Source organism: Oncorhynchus tshawytscha, unplaced genomic scaffold, assembly GCF_018296145.1.
Source record: "Oncorhynchus tshawytscha isolate Ot180627B unplaced genomic scaffold, Otsh_v2.0 Un_contig_7933_pilon_pilon, whole genome shotgun sequence".
In the NCBI taxonomy this organism is placed as follows: domain Eukaryota; kingdom Metazoa; phylum Chordata; class Actinopteri; order Salmoniformes; family Salmonidae; genus Oncorhynchus; species Oncorhynchus tshawytscha.
The window spans coordinates 43,640-65,000 of NW_024609441.1; the positions used below are offsets into that span (position 1 = coordinate 43,640).

At 38.7% G+C, this 21,361-nt stretch overlaps 1 protein-coding gene across 1 annotated transcript in view; it reads right to left on the minus strand.

Moving 5' to 3' along the window:
• The window catches only part of LOC112242866 (WASH complex subunit 5-like), a 49,948-nt gene extending 31,425 nt beyond the window's left edge, over positions 1-18,523 (minus strand). Inside the window, 13 exon segments of the mRNA XM_042315332.1 lie at positions 2,064-2,193; positions 2,441-2,568; positions 5,215-5,386; positions 5,851-5,964; positions 6,258-6,410; positions 7,420-7,501; positions 7,503-7,610; positions 14,737-14,782; positions 14,785-14,836; positions 15,560-15,644; positions 17,369-17,514; positions 18,146-18,270; positions 18,273-18,523. Coding sequence (XP_042171266.1) covers positions 2,064-2,193; positions 2,441-2,568; positions 5,215-5,386; positions 5,851-5,964; positions 6,258-6,410; positions 7,420-7,501; positions 7,503-7,610; positions 14,737-14,782; positions 14,785-14,836; positions 15,560-15,644; positions 17,369-17,514; positions 18,146-18,270; positions 18,273-18,330 — 1,399 coding nt within the window. The 5' untranslated portion in view covers positions 18,331-18,523.
• Between the last annotated feature and the right edge of the window lie 2,838 nt (positions 18,524-21,361).

Genomic DNA, 21,361 nt, shown 5'->3' on the forward strand with positions numbered 1-21,361 from the left:
TCAACAGTTTCAGTGATTGACTCCAACCAGAAGTCACAATAAGAGTACGGAGTCCAGATTGTGAACTACCAGCTGTGGTAATTATGTGTGTTTTAATGTCGAACTACCAGCTGTGGTAATTATGTGTGTTTTAATGTCGAACTACCAGCTGTGGTAATTATGTGTGTTTTAATGTCGAACTACCAGCTGTGGTAATTATGTGTGTTTTAATGTCGAACTACCAGCTGTGGTAATTATGTGTGTTTTAATGTCGAACTACCAGCTGTGGTAATTATGTGTGTTTTAATGTCGAACTACCAGCTGTGGTAATCATGTGTGTTTTAATGTCGAACTACCAGTTGTGGTAATCATGTGTGTTTTAATGTCGAACTACCAGCTGTGGTAATTATGTGTGTTTTAATGTCGAACTACCAGCTGTGGTAATTATGTGTGTTTTAATGTCGAACTACCAGCTGTGGTAATTATGTGTGTTTTAATGTCGAACTACCAGCTGTGGTAATTATGTGTGTGTTTTAATGTCGAACTACCAGCTGTGGTAATTATGTGTGTTTTAATGTCGAACTACCAGCTGTGGTAATTATGTGTGTTTTAATGTCGAACTACCAGCTGTGGTAATTATGTGTGTTTTAATGTCGAACTACCAGCTGTGGTAATTATGTGTTTTAATGTCGAACTACCAGCTGTGGTAATTATGTGTTTTAATGTCGAACTACCAGCTGTGGTAATTATGTGTTTTAATGTCGAACTACCAGCTGTGGTAATTATGTGTTTTAATGTCGAACTACCAGCTGTGGTAATTATGTGTTTTAATGTCGAACTACCAGCTGTGGTAATTATGTGTTTTAATGTCGAACTACCAGCTGTGGTAATTATGTGTGTTTTAATGTCGAACTACCAGCTGTGGTAATTATGTGTGTTTTAATGTCGAACTACCAGCTGTGGTAATTATGTGTGTTTTAATGTCGAACTACCAGCTGTGGTAATTATGTGTGTTTTAATGTCGAACTACCAGCTGTGGTAAGTATGTGTGTTTTAATGTCGAACTACCAGCTGTGGTAATTATGTGTGTTTTAATGTCGAACTACCAGCTGTGGTAAGTATGTGTGTTTTAATGTCGAACTACCAGCTGTGGTAATTATGTGTGTTTTAATGTCGAACTACCAGCTGTGGTAATTATGTGTGTTTTAATGTCGAACTACCAGCTGTGGTAATTATGTGTGTTTTAATGTCGAACTACCAGCTGTGGTAATTATGTGTTTTAATGTCGAACTACCAGCTGTGGTAATTATGTGTTTTAATGTCGAACTACCAGCTGTGGTAATTATGTGTTTTAATGTCGAACTACCAGCTGTGGTAATTATGTGTTTTAATGTCGAACTACCAGCTGTGGTAATTATGTGTTTTAATGTCGAACTACCAGCTGTGGTAATTATGTGTTTTAATGTCGAACTACCAGCTGTGGTAATTATGTGTTTTAATGTCGAACTACCAGCTGTGGTAATTATGTGTTTTAATGTCGAACTACCAGCTGTGGTAATTATGTGTGTTTTAATGTCGAACTACCAGCTGTGGTAATTATGTGTTTTAATGTCGAACTACCAGCTGTGGTAATTATGTGTGTTTTAATGTCGAACTACCAGCTGTGGTAATTATGTGTTTTAATGTCGAACTACCAGCTGTGGTAATTATGTGTGTTTTAATGTCGAACTATCAGCTGTGGTAATTATGTGTTTTAATGTCGAACTACCAGCTGTGGTAATTATGTGTTTTAATGTCGAACTACCAGCTGTGGTAATTATGTGTTTTAATGTCGAACTACCAGCTGTGGTAATTATGTGTGTTTTAATGTCGAACTACCAGCTGTGGTAATTATGTGTGTTTTAATGTCGAACTACCAGCTGTGGTAATTATGTGTTTTAATGTCGAACTACCAGCTGTGGTAATTATGTGTTTTAATGTCGAACTACCAGCTGTGGTAATTATGTGTTTTAATGTCGAACTACCAGCTGTGGTAATTATGCGTGTTTCGATGTCGTAGCTAGTTCCGCTATCATCCATCTCACCATTCTTCTCCACTCTGGTTAGAGGCTTGACCCCAGAGAAGACCTCAGCCAGCTCGGTCATCCTCTCAGATCCCTCAGTTCGATAACTCTCCCATTTCAGCTGCTTCTCTGACAGCATCTTCTTGAACATCTGAGAGGGAAAATCAACAGGGGGGGACAGATGGTGAATTCACCATAAATATTCAGAGACCCGACACGTCAGGGGGGGACACAGATGGTGTATTCACCATAAATATTCAGAGACCCGACACGTCAGGGGGACACAGATGGTGTATTCACCATTTATATTCAGAGACCCGACACGTGTTTGTTTTTTAAAATTGTGTAATTACAACTTGACTTGGCATCAAATCACATATGATACTGTTCAGACTCACCTCTTTGAGGGTGAACTCAAACTGGGCGGTGTCTAGGAGTACCTGGAACAGGATCTTGGGGTTGTACTTGGAGTCGTTGATCACCTGGTCTTTGATCTGGCGCAGACGCTTGTTGTTGGGATCATAGGCTGAAAGAAAAAAGACAACACAGTTTAGGAATATAGTATCGCCTGGCGTGATATAGGAGCACCGCCTGGCGTGATATAGTATCACCTGGCGTGACACAGCGCCGCCTGGCGTGATATAGGAGCACCTGGCGTGATATAGTATCGCCTGGCATGACACAGCGCCGCCTGGCGTGATATAGGAGCACCGCCTGACGTGATATAGTATCGCCTGGCGTGACACAGCGCCGCCTGGCGTGATATAGGAGCACCTGGCGTGATATAGTATCACCTGGCGTGATATAGTATCGCCTGGCGTGATATAGGAGCGCCGCCTGGCGTGATATAGGAGCGTCGCCTGGCGTGATATAGTATCGCCTGGCGTGACACGGCGCCGCCTGGCGTGATATAGGAGCACCTGGCGTGATATAGTATCGCCTGGCGTGATATAGTGTCGCCTGGCGTGATATAGTGTCGCCTGGCGTGATATAGTGTCGCCTGGCGTGATATAGGAGCGCCGCCTGGCGTGATATAGTATTGCCTGTCGTGACACAGCGCCGCCTGGCGTGATATAGTAGCGCCTGGTGTGATATAGAGCGCCGCCTGGTGTGATATAGGAGCGCCGCCTGACGTGATATAGGAGCGCCTAGCGTGACACAGCGCCGCCTGGCGTGATATAGTATCGCCTGGCGGGACACAGCGCCGCCTGGCGTGATATAGGAGTGCCGCCTGGCGTGATATAGTATCGCCTGGCGTGACACAGCGCCGCCTGGCGTGATATAGGAGCACCTGGCGTGATATAGTATCGCCTGGTGTGATATAGAGCGCCGCCTGGCGTGATATAGTAACGCCTGGCGTGACACAGCGCCGCCTGGCGTGATATAGAGCACCTGGCGTGATATAGTATCGCCTGGCGTGATATAGGAGCGCCGCCTGGCGTGATATAGTATCGCCTGGCGTGACACAGCGCCGCCTGGCGTGATATAGGAGCACCTGGCGTGATATAGTATCGCCTGGCGTGATATAGTGTCGCCTGGCGTGATATAGGAGCGCCGCCTGGCGTGATATAGTATCGCCTGGCGTGATATAGGAGCACCGCCTGGCGTGATATAGTATCGCCTGGCGTGACACGGCGCCGCCTGGCGTGATATAGTATCGCCTGGCGTGATATAGTGTCGCCTGGCGTGATATAGTGTCGCCTGGCGTGATATAGTGTCGCCTGGCGTGATATAGTGTCGCCTGGCGTGATATAGTGTCGCCTGGCGTGATATAGTATCGCCTGGCGTGATATAGTATCGCCTGGCGTGATATAGTATCGCCTGGCGTGACACAGCATCACCTGGCGTGATATAGGAGCACCTGGCGTGACACAGGATCTCCTGGCGTAATATAGGAGCACCTGGCGTGATATAGGAGCGCCTGGCGTGATATAGGAGCGCCTGGCGTGATATAGGAGCGCCTGGCGTGATATAGGAGCGCCTGGCGTGATATAGGAGCACCTGGCGTGATATAGGAGCGCCTAGCGTGATATAGGAGCGCCTGTGGCATGATATAGGAGCACCTGGCGTGATATAGTATCGCCTGGCATGATATAGAGCACCTGGCGTGACACAGCGCAGCCTGGCGTGACACAGCGCCGCCTGACGTGACACAGCGCCGCCTGACGTGACACAGCGCCGCCTGGCGTGACATAGGAGCGCCTGGCGTGATATAGAGCGCCTGGCGTGATATAGGAGCACCTGGCATGATATAGTATCGCCTGGCGTGATATAGGAGCACCTGGCGTGATATAGTATCGCCTGGCGTGATATAGGAGCGCCTGGCGTGATATAGGAGCGCCTGGCGTGATATAGGAGCACCTGGCGTGATATAAGAGCACCTGGCGTGATATAGGAGCACCTGGCGTGACACAGCGCCGCCTGGCGTGATATAGGAGCACCTGGCGTGACATAGGAGCACCTGGAGTGACATAGGAGCACCTGGCGTGATATAGGAGCACCTGGCGTGATATAGTATCGCCTGGCGTGATATAGGAGCACCTGGCGTGACACAGCGCCGCCTGGCGTGATATAGGAGCACCTGGCGTGACATAGGAGCACCTGGAGTGATATAGTATCGCCTGGCGTGATATAGGAGCACCTGGCGTGACACAGCGCCGCCTGGCGTGATATAGGAGCACCTGGCGTGACACAGCGTCACCTTTATAAGGCCTTTATGGATGCTTCCTGAACCCTTTATGGATGCTTCCTGAACCCTTCATAAGGCCTTTATGGATGCTTCCTGAACCCTTTATGGATGCTTCATGAACCCTTTATGGATGCTTCCTGAACCCTTTATGGATGCTTCCTGAACCCTTTATGGATGCTTCCTGAACCCTTTATGGATGCTTCCTGAACCCTTTATGGATGCTTCCTGAACCCTTCATAAGGCCTTTATGGATACTTCCTGAACCCTTTATGGATGCTTCCTGAACCCTTTATGGATGCTTCATGAACCCTTTATGGATGCTTCCTGAACCCTTTATGGATGCTTCATGAACCCTTTATGGATGCTTCATGAACCCTTTATGGATGCTTCCTGAACCCTTCATAAGGCCTTTATGGATGCTTCCATAAATCAGTTGTAAGCCCATTTGATGCATGGACCTAGACGTCAACAGAAAGGCCCTACCGGAGTCTGCAGTGTGTAGCATCAGCCAGCGTATGGAAACGTTACAGTCCCGGAGACAGTTGAGCAGCTTAGGGACGTTATCCAGGACGATCTCCTCCCTCAGGAACCCTTCCTTCAGCAGCTGCTGGATCTGTGGCCTCAGGCCCTCCATGCTGACTGAATAACGACTGGCCTAGAGGAGGGTTGACGTACGGTTGGTTACAGGGTGTTATAACATGGCAGTGGGGGTCATAAGCAGGCCCTCCATGCTGACTGAATAACGACTGGCCTAGAGGAGGGTTGATGTACGGTTAGTTATAGGGTGTTATAAAAGGTGTTATAACATGGCAGTCATAAGCATGTCATAAGCAGGCCCTTGAACCTTCCACATTTTACACAACAACTTGTGAAGGATATGATGGGAGAGTCACGTCTGTAACAAGGCCTGATGGGAAACCGAGTGAAAACCATTTCACGTTAGTAGATGTTTTGTCAGTAAGCCCGTTAGCCTCCGTACCTGCTCTCTGATATTGGCTGAGTCGTACCTGCTCTCTGATATTGGCTGAGTCGTACCTGCTCTCTGATATTGGCTGAGTCGTACCTGCTCTCTGATATTGGCTGAGTCGTACCTGCTCTCTGATATTGGCTGAGTCGTACCTGCTCTCTGATATTGGCTGAGTCCAGGGTGTAGTTGAGGGCGATCTTGGCAGCTTTATACGGTTCCCAAGCCTCCACCAGATTCACAGTGATTCCCATGTAGACACTGATGACCTGCAACGGGAGACATTGTCAATACTTGAAACCAGCGTAACGGCTGGAGGCCTAGGGAAATATACCGCATCAAGATAAACAAGTACTCCTAATGTTTTTCCTAGTATTCAGGGAAGTAGAGTTTAGATGGCGTCTCTCACCCAGTTATCAGGGAAGTAGAGTCAGTCTCTCACCCAGTTATCAGGGAAGTAGAGTTTAGATACAGTCTCTCACCCAGTTATCAGGGAAGTAGAGTTTAGATACAGTCTCTCACCCAGTTATCAGGGAAGTAGAGTTTAGATACAGTCTCTCACCCAGTTATCAGGGAAGTACTTGTCCACTATCTCCCTCATCTTGGCCTGTTGAGTCTGAAGTATGGAGGGAATGAAGTAGAGACAGACATACAGCATGGCAGCCTGGTTAGCCAACGCTGTGCTGCGATGCTCAGGCAGAGGGTACGCAGACACCTGGGGGAGACACAGGACAGCTTTAGAGACACAGGACAGCTTTAGAGACACAGGACAGCTTTAGGAGACACAGGACAGCTTTACAGACACAGGACAGCTTTAGAGACACAGGACAGCTTTAGGAGACACAGGACAGCTTTAGGAGACACAGGACAGCTTTAGAGACACAGGACAGCTTTAGAGACACAGGACAGCTTTAGAGACACAGGACAGCTTTAGGGGACACAGGACAGCTTTAGGAGACACAGGGCAGCTTTAGGAGACACAGGACAGCTTTAGGAGACACAGGACAGCTTTAGGAGACACAGGACAGCTTTAGGAGACACAGGACAGCTTTAGGAGACACAGGACAGCTTTAGGAGACACAGGACAGCTTTAGGAGACACAGGACAGCTTTAGGAGACACAGGGCAGCTTTAGGAGACACAGGGCAGCTTTAGGAGACACAGGACAGCTTTAGGAGACACAGGACAGCTTTAGGAGACACAGGGCAGCTTTAGAGACACAGGACAGCTTTAGGAGACACAGGACAGCTTTAGAGACACAGGACAGCTTTAGGAGACACAGGACAGCTTTAGGAGACACAGGACAGCTTTAGGAGACACAGGACAGCTTTAGGAGACACAGGACAGCTTTAGGAGACACAGGACAGCTTTAGAGACACAGGACAGCTTTAGAGACACAGGACAGCTTTAGGAGACACAGGACAGCTTTAGAGACAGGACGAAACATGGATCTGAGAATCAGACGATTTCATGATCATAACATACAAATAGATTGAATAAAACATTCAAGACAACGTAATATTGTAGCATTAGTGAGTGTGTAAGAAATGTCATTCAGTTCTAGGTTACTAACCACCTAAAGGGAGCCAATGGGGTGTTTACATTACTAACTAGGAAAACAGTGGGTTAGTATGACGCGAGTAACTCCTTTTAAAAAGGTAAGAAAACGAATGGTTTAAATTAATATTATTATTATTTTTAAATCAAGGAATCTTTGAGTCTTACCTGGTTATAGATGTCATCAGAGCGCAGCCTCCCGATCACCATGCTGATGAAGGTAGAACTGATAGGTACTCTCTGGAAGTAGCTCGGGGTAGTTAGCTGGCCGCTTGGCCCCTGATTGGCTGGAGTAGCCAGTACTCCGCAGCAGCTTACAGATGTCATCCAGGTTAGAGTCCGCTGAGGAGCGGGCAGCACTGGACACACAAACAGGACACGGTATGGGTAGTGGACACACAAACAGGACACGGTATGGGCACTGGACACACAAACAGGACACGGTATGGGCACTGGGCACACAAACAGGACACGGTATGGGCACTGGACACACAAACAGGACACGGTATGGGCACTGGGCACACAAACAGGACACGGTATGGGCACTGGGCACACAAACAGGACACGGTATGGGCACTGGGCACACAAACAGGACACGGTATGGGCACTGGGCACACAAACAGGACACGGTATGGGCACTGGACACACAAACAGGACACGGTATGGGTAGTGGACACACAAACAGGACACGGTATGGGTAGTGGACACACAAACAGGACACGGTATGGGTAGTGGACACACAAACAGGACACGGTATGGGTAGTGGACACACAAACAGGACACGGTATGGGTAGTGGACACACAAACTGGACACGGTATGGGTAGTGGACACACAAACAGGACACGGTATGGGTAGTGGACACACAAACAGGACACGGTATGGGTAGTGGACACACAAACAGGACACGGTATGGGTAGTGGACACACAAACAGGACACGGTATGGGTAGTGGACACACAAACAGGACACGGTACGGGTAGTGACACGGCACGGGTAGTGACACGGTACGGGTAGTGACACGGTACGGGTAGTAACACGGTATGGGTAGTAACACGCTCCAATCAAATGTTTGTTTTTCTTTCATTCAAATTATAGATAATGATAAAATACTATACTAATATAATACTATAGTATTATAGATAGTACTACAGTATTATAGATAGTAGTATTATAGATAGTAGTATTATAGATAGTAGTATAGTATTATAGATAGTAGTATTATAGATAGTAGTATTATAGATAGTAGTATAGTATTATAGATAGTAGTATTATAGATAGTACTACAGTGTTATAGATAGTAGTATTATAGATAGTAGTATTATAGATAGTACTACAGTATTATAGATAGTACTACAGTATTATAGATAGTATTATATTATTATAGATATACATAAATGTTTGTTTTTCTTTCATAAAAATTATAGATAGTATTATAGTATAATAGATAGTAGTATAGTATTATAGATAGTAGTATTATAGATAGTATTATAGTATTATAGATAGTAGTATAGTATTATAGTATTATAGATAGTAGTATAGTATTATAGATAGTATAGTATTATAGTATTATAGATAGTAGTGTAGTATTATAGTATTATAGATAGTAGTATAGTATTATAGTATTATAGATAGTAGTATAGTATTATAGTATTATAGATAGTAGGATAGTATTATAGATAGTAGTATAGTATTATAGATAGTGGGATAGCATTATAGTATTATAGATAGTAGTATAGATATTATCATAGTATTATAGATAGTATTACAGTATTATAGATAGTATTACAGTATTATAGATAGTATTACAGTATTATAGATAGTAGTATAGATAGTATTACAGCAGTATAGATAGTATTACAGTATTATAGATAGTAGTATAGATAGTATTATAGTATTATAGATAGTATTATAGTATTATAGATAGTATTATAGTATTATAGATAGTATTACAGTATTATAGATAGTATTACAGTATTATAGATAGTATTACAGTATTATAGATAGCAGTATAGATAGTATTACAGTATTATAGATAGTAGTATAGATAGTATTATAGTATTATAGATAGTATTACAGTATTATAGATAGTATTATAGTATTATAGATAGTATTATAGATAGTATTACAGTATTATAGATAGTATTATAGTATTATAGATAGTATTATAGTATTATAGATAGTAGTATAGTATTATAGATAGTAGTATAGATAGTAGTATAGTATTATAGATAGTATTATAGTATTACAGTATTATAGATAGCAGTATAGATAGTATTATAGAGAGTTGTATAGTATTATAGAGAGTATTATAGAGAATAGTATAGATAGTATAGTATTATAGATAGTATTATAGTATTACAGTATTATAGATAGCAGTATAGATAGTATTATAGAGAGTAGTATAGTATTATAGAGAGTATTATAGAGAGTAGTATAGTATTATAGAGAGTATTATAGAGAGTAGTATAGTATTGTAGAGAGTAGTATAGTATCATAGAGAGTATTATAGAGAGTAGTATAGAGTAGTATAGTATTATAGAGAGCATTATAGAGAGTAGTATAGAGAGTATTATAGAGAGTATTATAGATAGTATTATAGAGAGTAGTATAGTATTATAGAGAGTACTATAGAGAGTATTATAGAGAGTAGTATAGTATTATAGAGAGTAATATAGAGAGTATTATAGTAGTATAGAGAGTATTATAGAGAGTAGTATAGTATTATAGAGAGTATTATAGAGAGCAGTATAGTATTATAGAGAGTAGTATAGTATTACAGAGAGTATTATAGAGAGTATTATAGAGAGTAGTATAGTATTATAGAGAGCATTATAGAGAGTAGTATAGAGAGTATTATAGTAGTATAGAGAGTATTATAGACAGTATTATAGATACTATCATAGTATTCTAGATATTATCATAGTATTCTAGATATTATCATAGTATTATAGATATTATCATATTATTATAGATAGTATTACAGTATTATAGATAGTAGTATAGATAGTATTACAGTATTATAGATAGTATTACAGTATTATAGATAGTAGTATAGATATTATCATAGTATTATAGATAGTATTACAGTATTATAGTATTACAGTATTATAGATAGTATTACAGTATTATAGATAGTAGTATAGATAGTATTACAGTATTATAGATAGTAGTATAGATAGTATTACAGTATTATAGATAGTAGTATAGATAGTATTACAGTATTATAGATAGTAGTATAGATAGTATTATAGTATTATAGATAGTATTACAGTATTACAGTATTATAGATAGTAGTATAGATAGTATTACAGTATTATAGATAGCAGTATAGATAGTAGTATAGATAGTAGTATAGTATTATAGATAGTATAGTATTATAGATAGTATTATAGATAGTAGTATAGTATTATAGATAGTAGTATAGTATTATATATAGTAGTATAGACAGTATTATAGACAGTATTATAGATAGTAGTATAGATAGTAGTATAGACAGTATTACAGTATTATAGATAGTATTATAGATAGTAGTATAGATAGTAGTATAGATAGTATTACAGTATTATAGATAGTAGTATAGATAGTATTACTGTATTATTTACAGTATTATAGATAGTATTATAGATAGTAGTATAGATAGTAGTATAGTAGTATAGATAGTAGTATAGATAGTAGTATAGTATTATAGATAGTATTACAGTATTATAGATAGTAGTATAGTATTATAGATAGTAGTATAGTATTATAGATAGTATTACAGATAGTAGTATAGTAGTATAGATAGTATTATAGATAGTAGTATAGATAGTAGTATAGATAGTATTACAGTATTATAGATAGTATTACAGTATTAAAGATAGTAGTATAGATAGTATTACAGTATTATAGATAGTATTACAGTATTAAAGATAGTAGTATAGATAGTATTACAGTATTATAGATAGTAGTATAGATAGTATTATAGATAGTATAGTAGTATAGATAGTAGTATAGATAGTAGTATAGATAGTATTACAGTATTATAGATAGTATTACAGTATTATAGATAGTATTATAGATAGTATTACAGTATTATAGATAGTAGTATAGATAGTATTATAGATAGTATAGTAGTATAGATAGTAGTATAGATAGTAGTATAGATAGTATTACAGTATTATAGATAGTATTACAGTATTATAGATAGTAGTATAGTATTATAGATAGTATTACAGTATTATAGATAGTAGTATAGATAGTATTACAGTATTATAGATAGTAGTATAGATAGTATTACAGTATTATAGATAGTAGTATAGATAGTACTACAGTATTATAGATAGTATTACAGTATTATAGATAGTAGTATAGATAGTATAGATAGTAGTATAGATAGTATTACAGTATTATAGATAGTATTACAGTATTATAGATAGTAGTATAGATAGTATTACAGTATTATAGATAGTAGTATAGATAGTATTACAGTATTATAGATAGTAGTATAGATAGTAGTATATATAGTATTACAGTATTATAGATAGTAGTATAGATAGTACTACAGTATTATAGATAGTATTACAGTATTATAGATAGTAGTATAGATAGTATAGATAGTAGTATAGATAGTATTACAGTATTATAGATAGTATTACAGTATTATAGATAGTAGTATAGATAGTATTACAGTATTATAGATAGTAGTATAGATAGTATAGATAGTAGTGTAGTATAGATAGTAGTATAGATAGTAGTATAGTATTATAGATAGTATTACAGTATTATAGATAGTAGTATAGTATTATAGATAGTAGTATAGTATTATAGATAGTATTACAGATAGTAGTATAGTATTATAGATAGTATTATAGATAGTATTATAGATAGTATTATAGATAGTAGTATAGATAGTATTACAGTATTATAGATAGTATTACAGTATTAAAGATAGTAGTATAGATAGTATTACAGTATTATAGATAGTAGTATAGATAGTAGTATAGATAGTATTACAGTATTATAGATAGTATTACAGTATTAAAGATAGTAGTATAGATAGTATTACAGTATTATAGATAGTAGTATAGATAGTATTACAGTATTATAGATAGTATTACAGTATTATAGATAGTATTATAGATAGTATTACAGTATTATAGATAGTAGTATAGATAGTATTATAGATAGTATAGTAGTATAGATAGTAGTATAGATAGTAGTATAGATAGTATTACAGTATTATAGATAGTATTACAGTATTATAGATAGTACTACAGTATTATAGATAGTATTACAGTATTATAGATAGTATTATAGATAGTGGTATAGATAGTAGTATAGATAGTATTACAGTATTACAGTATTATAGATAGTATTACAGTATTATAGATAGTAGTATGGATAGTATTACAGTATTATAGATAGTATTACAGTATTATAGATAGTACTACAGTATTATAGGTAGTATTATAGTAGTATAGATAGTATTATAGTATTACAGTATTATAGTAGTATAGATAGTATTATAGATAGTATTACAGTATTATAGATAGTGGTATAGATAGTAGTATAGATAGTATTACAGTATTACAGTATTATAGATAGTATTACAGTATTATAGATAGTAGTATGGATAGTATTACAGTATTATAGATAGTATTACAGTATTATAGATAGTACTACAGTATTATAGGTAGTATTATAGTAGTATAGATAGTATTATAGTATTACAGTATTATAGTAGTATAGATAGTATTATAGATAGTATTACAGTATTATAGATAGTATTATAGATAGTATTATAGTATTATAGATAGTATTACAGTATTATAGATAGTATTACAGTATTATAGATAGTATTACAGTATTATAGATGGTATTACAGTATTATAGATAGTATTACAGTATTATAGATAGTATTATAGATAGTATTATAGATAGTATTGTAGATAGTATTGTAGATAGTAGTATAGATAGTATTACAGTATTATAGATAGTATTACAGTATTATAGATAGTATTATAGATAGTATTACAGTATTATAGATAGTAGTATAGATAGTATTATAGATAGTATAGTAGTATAGATAGTAGTATAGATAGTATTACAGTATTATAGATAGTATTACAGTATTATAGATAGTAGTATAGTATTATAGATAGTAGTATAGATAGTATTACAGTATTATAGATAGTAGTATAGATAGTATTACAGTATTATAGATAGTAGTATAGATAGTACTACAGTATTATAGATAGTATTACAGTATTATAGATAGTAGTATAGATAGTATAGATAGTAGTATAGATAGTATTACAGTATTATAGATAGTATTACAGTATTATAGATAGTAGTATAGATAGTATTACAGTATTATAGATAGTAGTATAGATAGTATTACAGTATTATAGATAGTAGTATAGATAGTAGTATATATAGTATTACAGTATTATAGATAGTAGTATAGATAGTACTACAGTATTATAGATAGTATTACAGTATTATAGATAGTAGTATAGATAGTATAGATAGTAGTATAGATAGTATTACAGTATTATAGATAGTATTACAGTATTATAGATAGTAGTATAGATAGTATTACAGTATTATAGATAGTAGTATAGATAGTATAGATAGTAGTATAGGTAGTATTACAGTATTATAGATAGTAGTATAGATAGTATTACAGTATTATAGATAGTAGCATAGATAGTATAGATAGTATTACAGTATTATAGATAGTAGTATAGATAGTATAGATAGTATTACAGTATTATAGATAGTAGTATAGTTAGTATTATAGATAGTATTACAGTATTATAGATAGTAGTATAGATGGCAGTATAGATAGTATTACAGTATTATAGATAGTACTACAGTATTATAGATAGTATTACAGTATTATAGATAGTATTATAGATAGTGGTATAGATAGTAGTATAGATAGTATTACAGTATTACAGTATTATAGATAGTATTACAGTATTATAGATAGTAGTATGGATAGTATTACAGTATTATAGATAGTATTACAGTATTATAGATAGTACTACAGTATTATAGGTAGTATTATAGTAGTATAGATAGTATTATAGTATTACAGTATTATAGTAGTATAGATAGTATTATAGATAGTATTACAGTATTATAGATAGTATTATAGATAGTATTATAGTATTATAGATAGTATTACAGTATTATAGATAGTATTACAGTATTATAGATGGTATTACAGTATTATAGATAGTATTACAGTATTATAGATAGTATTATAGATAGTATTGTAGATAGTATTGTAGATAGTAGTATAGATAGTATTACAGTATTATAGATAGTATTACAGTATTATAGATAGTATTACAGTAGTATAGATAGTATCACAGATAGTATTACTGGCAGCATTAAAGGGTCCCTGACAAAATAACAAGAGGATTGATTTTTAAAAGGGTTGAATTGTATAAAGGATGTAGAAGCCATCCCCCCCAAAAACAGCAGCAAAGGTCTCACCTGTATCTATAGTAGGACACCAGCATCCTCTCTCTGACCTCCCCTCCATCTTCTGGTCAATAACCAACAGCATGACTCCATAGAGATACAGCGCCTCACACTGGTTAACAAGGAGACAAACAGCACATCGTAGGACTCTCACATACCTTCAGGACCTCACACTGGTTAACAAGGAGACAAACACATGGTAGGACTCTCACATACCTTCAGGACATACAGCGCCTCACACTGGTTAACAAGGAGACAAACACATGGTAGGACTCTCACATACCTTCTGGACATCGCCAAACATACAGGGACGATTTTCCTAAATATATATAAGTTGATCTTAGAGCTACAAAGCTTCCAGGGAACACCCCCCCGCCGGGGCCCTTCTACAAAATCTAAGTAATTACAAGAGATTGGGGCGGCAGGGTAGCCTAGTGGTTAGAGGGGGAGGCAGGTGGTTGGACTAGTAACCGAAAGGTTGCAAGATTGAATCCCCGAGCTGACGAGGTAAAAATCTGTTGTTCTGCCCCTGAACAAGGCAGTTTAACCCCACTGTTCCCCTGAACAAGGCAGTTTAACCCCACTGTTCCCCTGAACAAGGCAGTTTAACCCCACTGTTCCCCTGAACAAGGCAGTTTAACCCCACTGTTCCCCTGAACAAGGCAGTTTAACCCCACTGTTCCCCTGAACAAGGCAGTTAACCCACTGTTCCCCTGAACAAGGCAGTTTAACCCACTGTTCCCCTGAACAAGGCAGTTCACCGTCATTGAAAATACCAATTTGTTCTTAACTGACTTGACGAGTAAAATAAAAATAAATGTTGTTGTTGTTTTACCAGGAGCTGTTTTCCATCCTCATTCAGCAGCACCGTCTCCAGGGTCTGTTGAATGTAAACTCCTTCATACAGATCATCCAGATACCTGGAGAGAAGAACAGCTGATTAGATAAAGCATGGTGAGGAGACAGAGACAGAACAGCTGATTAGATAAAGCATGGTGAGGAGACAGAGACAGAACAGCTGATTAGATAAAGCATGGTGAGGAGACAGAGACAGAACAGCTGATTAGATAAAGCATGGTGAGACAGAGACAGAGACAGCTGATTAGATAAAGCATGGTGAGACAGAGACAGAGACAGAACAGCTGATTAGATAAAGCATAGTGAGGAGACAGACAGAACAGCTGATTAGATAAAGCATGGTGAGGAGACAGACAGAACAGCTGATTAGATAAAGCATGGTGAGGAGACAGAGACAGCTGATTAGATAAAGCATGGTGAGGAGACAGAACAGCTGATTAGATAAAGCATGGTGAGGAGACAGACAGAACAGCTGATTAGATAAAGCATGGTGAGGAGACAGAGACAGAACAGCTGATTAGATAAAGCATGGTGAGGAGACAGACAGAACAGCTGATTAGATAAAGCATGGTGAGGAGACAGAGACAGAACAGCTGATTAGATAAAGCATGGTGAGGAGACAGAGACAGAACAGCTGATTAGATAAAGCATGGTGAGGAGACAGAGACAGAACAGCTGATTAGATAAAGCATGGTGAGGAGACAGAGACAGAACAGCTGATTAGATAAAGCATGGTGAGGAGACAGAACAGCTGATTAGATAAAGCATGGTGAGGAGACAGAGACAGAACAGATGATTAGATAAAGCATGGTGAGGAGACAGAGACAGAACAGCTGATTAGATAAAGCATGGTGAGGAGACAGAACAGCTGATTAGATAAAGCATGGTGAGGAGACAGAGACAGAACAGCTGATTAGATAAAGCATGGTGAGGAGACAGAGACAGAACAGCTGATTAGATAAAGCATGGTGAGGAGACAGAGACAGAACAGCTGATTAGATAAAGCATGGTGAGGAGACAGAGACAGAACAGCTGATTAGATAAAGCATGGTGAGGAGACAGAGACAGCTGATTAGATAAAGCATGGTGAGGAGACAGAGACAGCTGATTAGATAAAGCATGGTGAGGAGACAGAACAGCTGATTAGATAAAGCATGGTGAGGAGACAGAACAGCTGATTAGATAAAGCATGGTGAGGAGACAGAACAGCTGATTAGATAAAGCATGGTGAGGAGACAGAGACAGAACAGCTGATTAGATAAAGCATGGTGAGGAGATAGACAGAACAGCTGATTAGGTAAAGCATGGTGAGGAGACAGACAGAACAGCTGATTAGATAAAGCATGGTGAGGAGACAGAGACAGCTGATTAGATAAAGCATGGTGAGGAGACAGAGACAGAACAGCTGATTAGATAAAGCATGGTGAGGAGACAGAACAGCTGATTAGATAAAGCATGGTGAGGAGACAGAACAGCTGATTAGATAAAGCATGGTGAGGAGACAGAGACAGAACAGCTGATTAGATAAAGCATGGTGAGGAGACAGACAGAACAGCTGATTAGGTAAAGCATGGTGAGGAGACAGACAGAACAGCTGATTAGATAAAGCATGGTGAGGAGACAGAGACAGAACAGCTGATTAGATAAAGCATGGTGAGGAGACAGAGACAGACTACTTGACACAACACACAGTAAAGACTTCAACTCAATGACTGAACAGACCAAAAATATGTAAATACAAAACAGACACCCTGGTCGATATCGTAAGGAGGTAATTCTGTATGACCTGATTAGATCAACGATGTACTTGTGGACACTTTCAAACGCCAGGTAGAATCGTGAGAGTATCTCCAGGTTATTCTCACGGAACTCATCGTCCAGATCCTGCAGATCTGGTTTGGCTTCTAGCTTACTGTCGTAGTACTCTGGACCCTGGAAGGCAACAGGAGAATATAAAGGGTTACTCATGGACGTAACATTATCCCTGTTCTTCCTCATCATCATCATCATCATCATGATAACTGGAAAGACTGTCGTAGTACTCTGGACCCTGGAAGGCAACAGGAGAATATAAAGGGTTACTAATGGACATAATATTATCCCTGTTCTTCATCATCATCATCATCATCATCATGCCTATGCCGTTCTGTACCATCTCTCATTCATATATTTTTATGTACATATTCTTTATCCCTTTACACTTGTGTGTCTATAAGGTAGTAGTTGTGGGATTGTTAGTTAGATTACTCGTTGGTTATTACTGCATTGTCGGAACTAGAAGCACAAGCATTTCGCTACACTCGCATTAACATCTGCTAACCATGTGAATGTGACCAAATAACATTAGATTTGATTTGTACTTCATCATCATGCCATAACACATTCTAAACAATCTAGTTCATAGATGACATAACTTAACATAACTTCACATAACTTGAAAGACCTAACCATGACACTGGCGGTGTGTGTCCATTACCTAAGGAGGTGCACCCCAAACAATGTCCTTTCACTGTGATCTCATCTCACACTCATTCAACAAGACAACCCCCCTCTCCCATCTCACCTTGAAGTAGCTGAAGTCACAGATGATGTCTCCGTATTTCTGCTGGTCGCTCTTGTCTTTGAGTCTGAAGACAGCAGGGATGAACTCCGAGAGGCGGAGGAGCTCGGCTATGATCGCGTTTCCCGGGACACGATCCTCAGCACCGCCTGACCACACAGGTTGTTTTCCGCCAGGAAATCCACCATGGCGGCGGTCTCAGGTCGACAAGGCGCCTCTGCAATTCGGGCTCTGGCCCACTTCTACTCTAGTATTGTATAAACAAAAAAGAGACACAGCTGCCACAGGTTAAACCAGGGACTAAAACTGCATCTCTAAATAGTATTCATTTGTATAATGTTAACGAGTTCAGATAGCTACATGAAACAATTGTATATGTAGTTATCACCAGCAGGCTAGTTTGAAGCTAGTGGCCGGAAAGATATTTTTGCAACAAGCGGTGAATTCTACCGACCGGAGCGATGACTAATTTTCAACTTTCTAAATATTTGACATGCATCATTTCACAACCGTACTCACCTTAAGGTAATACACCTCTAGGATAAGTGTAGTTGCTCGTTTCAAGTTTTTCAATTCACTTCCTGTTTACCATCACATGACAAACCACATGATTCATCTTCCCTGCAGAGTGTTTGTGGACCACTAGGTGGCGACGAAGTCAAGACGAAGAGCAGGGGGCTTTTCTTCTTCGTGGGAATTTTCTGCCGCTTCTTCTTCTTCGTTGCTATTATGGCGGTCCGCAAACAAATATCATAGGTGCATGTCGCCACCTACTGTATTGGCTGTGTATCAGCCTACTATTCTGTGGTATGAATTCATTACCTTGTGAAAAAATTGGCCTACTAACTAACCCTACACCCATTAAAACCTCACCAATATGCACTATCTAACCCTGTACCTATACACTATCTAACCCTGTACCTATACACTATCTAACCCTGTATCTATACACTATCTACTATCTAACCCTGTACCTATACACTATCTAACCCTGTACCTATACACTATCTACTATCTAACCCTGTACCTATGCACTATCTAACCCTGTACCTATACACTATCTAACCATGTACCTATACACTATCTAACCCTGTACCTATACACTATCTAACCCTGTACCTATACACTATCTACCATCTAACCCTGTACCTGTACACCCTCCCACTACTTCGTCCTCAACATCAGCCTGGGAGGATGTAACCTCTCTTCTCTAAACTCCTTGCAGATCTTCTACACTAAAATCTCTCTGCTGCTGCAACTACCTCATCTATCTTCTGTGGTTTCTGTTCCATCATCGCAGTACAGTTGATCACCATGGCTACAAACGCAAGAAATCCAACCTTACTTCTGTCCTACTCAGTGGGGGCTTCCAGTCAAATCACTCACCCTTGGGCTATTCGCTACTCTCTTCACTGCCTCAGCATAGGAAACGTTCTACCCCATGCGAACTCTGGCAATCTGAACCTGTCTCTCTCTCTGTCTCTCTCTCTGTCTCTCTCTCTCTGTCTCTGTCTCTCTCTCTGTCTCTCTGTCTCTCTCTCTCTCTCTCTTTCAGGGCACTTTGTATCCCCAGCTGCATTGGCAACCCCACAGTGCTTTCTCTATCCCAGCTTTACACTCCTATCCTGCACAGTTCTCACATCTTGGGATCTCCCTTCTTCACACTGCTGCAACACCTCTGAATCCTTGGCACCTAAAGCACCGTAACGGGTTTGGAACATACTGTAGGCCCTCACAGAATTGCAACTCTAACCTTACGTCACCTTATCCAACCTGGACTTAAGGGGTAAACGTAACATAGTAAATGTAACTACAGGACGTTCCAATTAGTGTGACATGTTTAAGTTTCGCATGGTATGTATTAACTTGTGGATGTACATTTTACATTTCGACTGATATGTTATGAATCACAATTCGTACGATATGTTACAAATTGCAATTCATATACTATGTTAAAAATTTGTAAAAAACATATTTAACGAATTCCTATTTTTGTAACTAATGTTATATAGGTGGCTAAGTAGCTATCGTTAATGTTAGCTTGGTGGCTAAGGTTAGATAAGATATGGGATTAGGGGTTAAGGCTAGGGTTCATGTTAGGGTTACAGTTGTGGCTGCTTCACATGATGTATTGTTGTCTCTACCTTGCCTTTTGTGCTGTTGTCTGTGCCCAATAATGTTTGTACCATGTTTTGTGCTGCTACCATGTTGTGTTGCTACCATGTTGTTGTCATGTTGTATCGCTACCATGCTATGTTGTTGTCTTAGGTCTCTCTTTATGTAGTGTTGTGGTGTCTCTCTTGTCGTGATGTGTTTTGTCCTATTTTTTAAAAATGTATCCTTCGTTCCCGCAGGAGGCCTTTTTGGTAAGAATTTGTTCTTAACTGACATGCCTAGTTAAATAAAATTAAAATTAAAACAAAGGGTTAAGGTTAGGAGTTAGTTTAAAAGGTTAAGGTTAGGAGTTAGTTTAAAAGGTTAAGGTTAGGAGTTAGTTTAAAAGGTTAAGGTTAGGAGTTAGTTTAAAGGGTTAAGGTTAGGAGTTAGTTTAAAAGGTTAAGGTTAGGAGTTAGTTTAAAGGGTTAAGGTTAGAGTTAGGGTTAGCTAACATGCAAAGAAGCTAAAAAGTAGTAAGTGGTTGCAAAGTTGCTAATTAGCTTAAATGCTAAAGTTGTCCGTGATGAGATTTGAACACCTAAACGTTCGCATTGTACGCCCACCCATCCACGCCCGACCAACCAACCTACTTTAGTCTTTGCCTTAAGTCACTTTTTGTCTTACGTAACCACACCAAACATATAATGCACATTTTTGTATATCGGATTTTCATTTACTATGTTACGTCTAGTCTATGTGACCAGGCTGCCTTGTCAGTAGAAACTGTGTCGAAGCTCAACAAGACAGACGGGTTATTCTCAGACTCGCCATTGCCACTGGGTCTACGTCTCACCAAACGGTGGGCGTCACAAACGCCAAGAATATTATTTTTCATTTGATCCAACTCTATACTCAATACTTCCCCACTGATCACTCCTTTGTGCAGCGCCCTGATCCGAGTAGTGATGGGATTTCGGGGCGGCAGGGTAGTCTAGTCGTTAGAGCGTTGGACAAGTAACCAACTTGGTGGGGTGTGTAGTAATCATTATATACTAGTGGCAGAGCCAAAAAGTCCTTGACCTCTTTGAACCCCTAACAGAACCACTGTCTCCTCTGACCCGG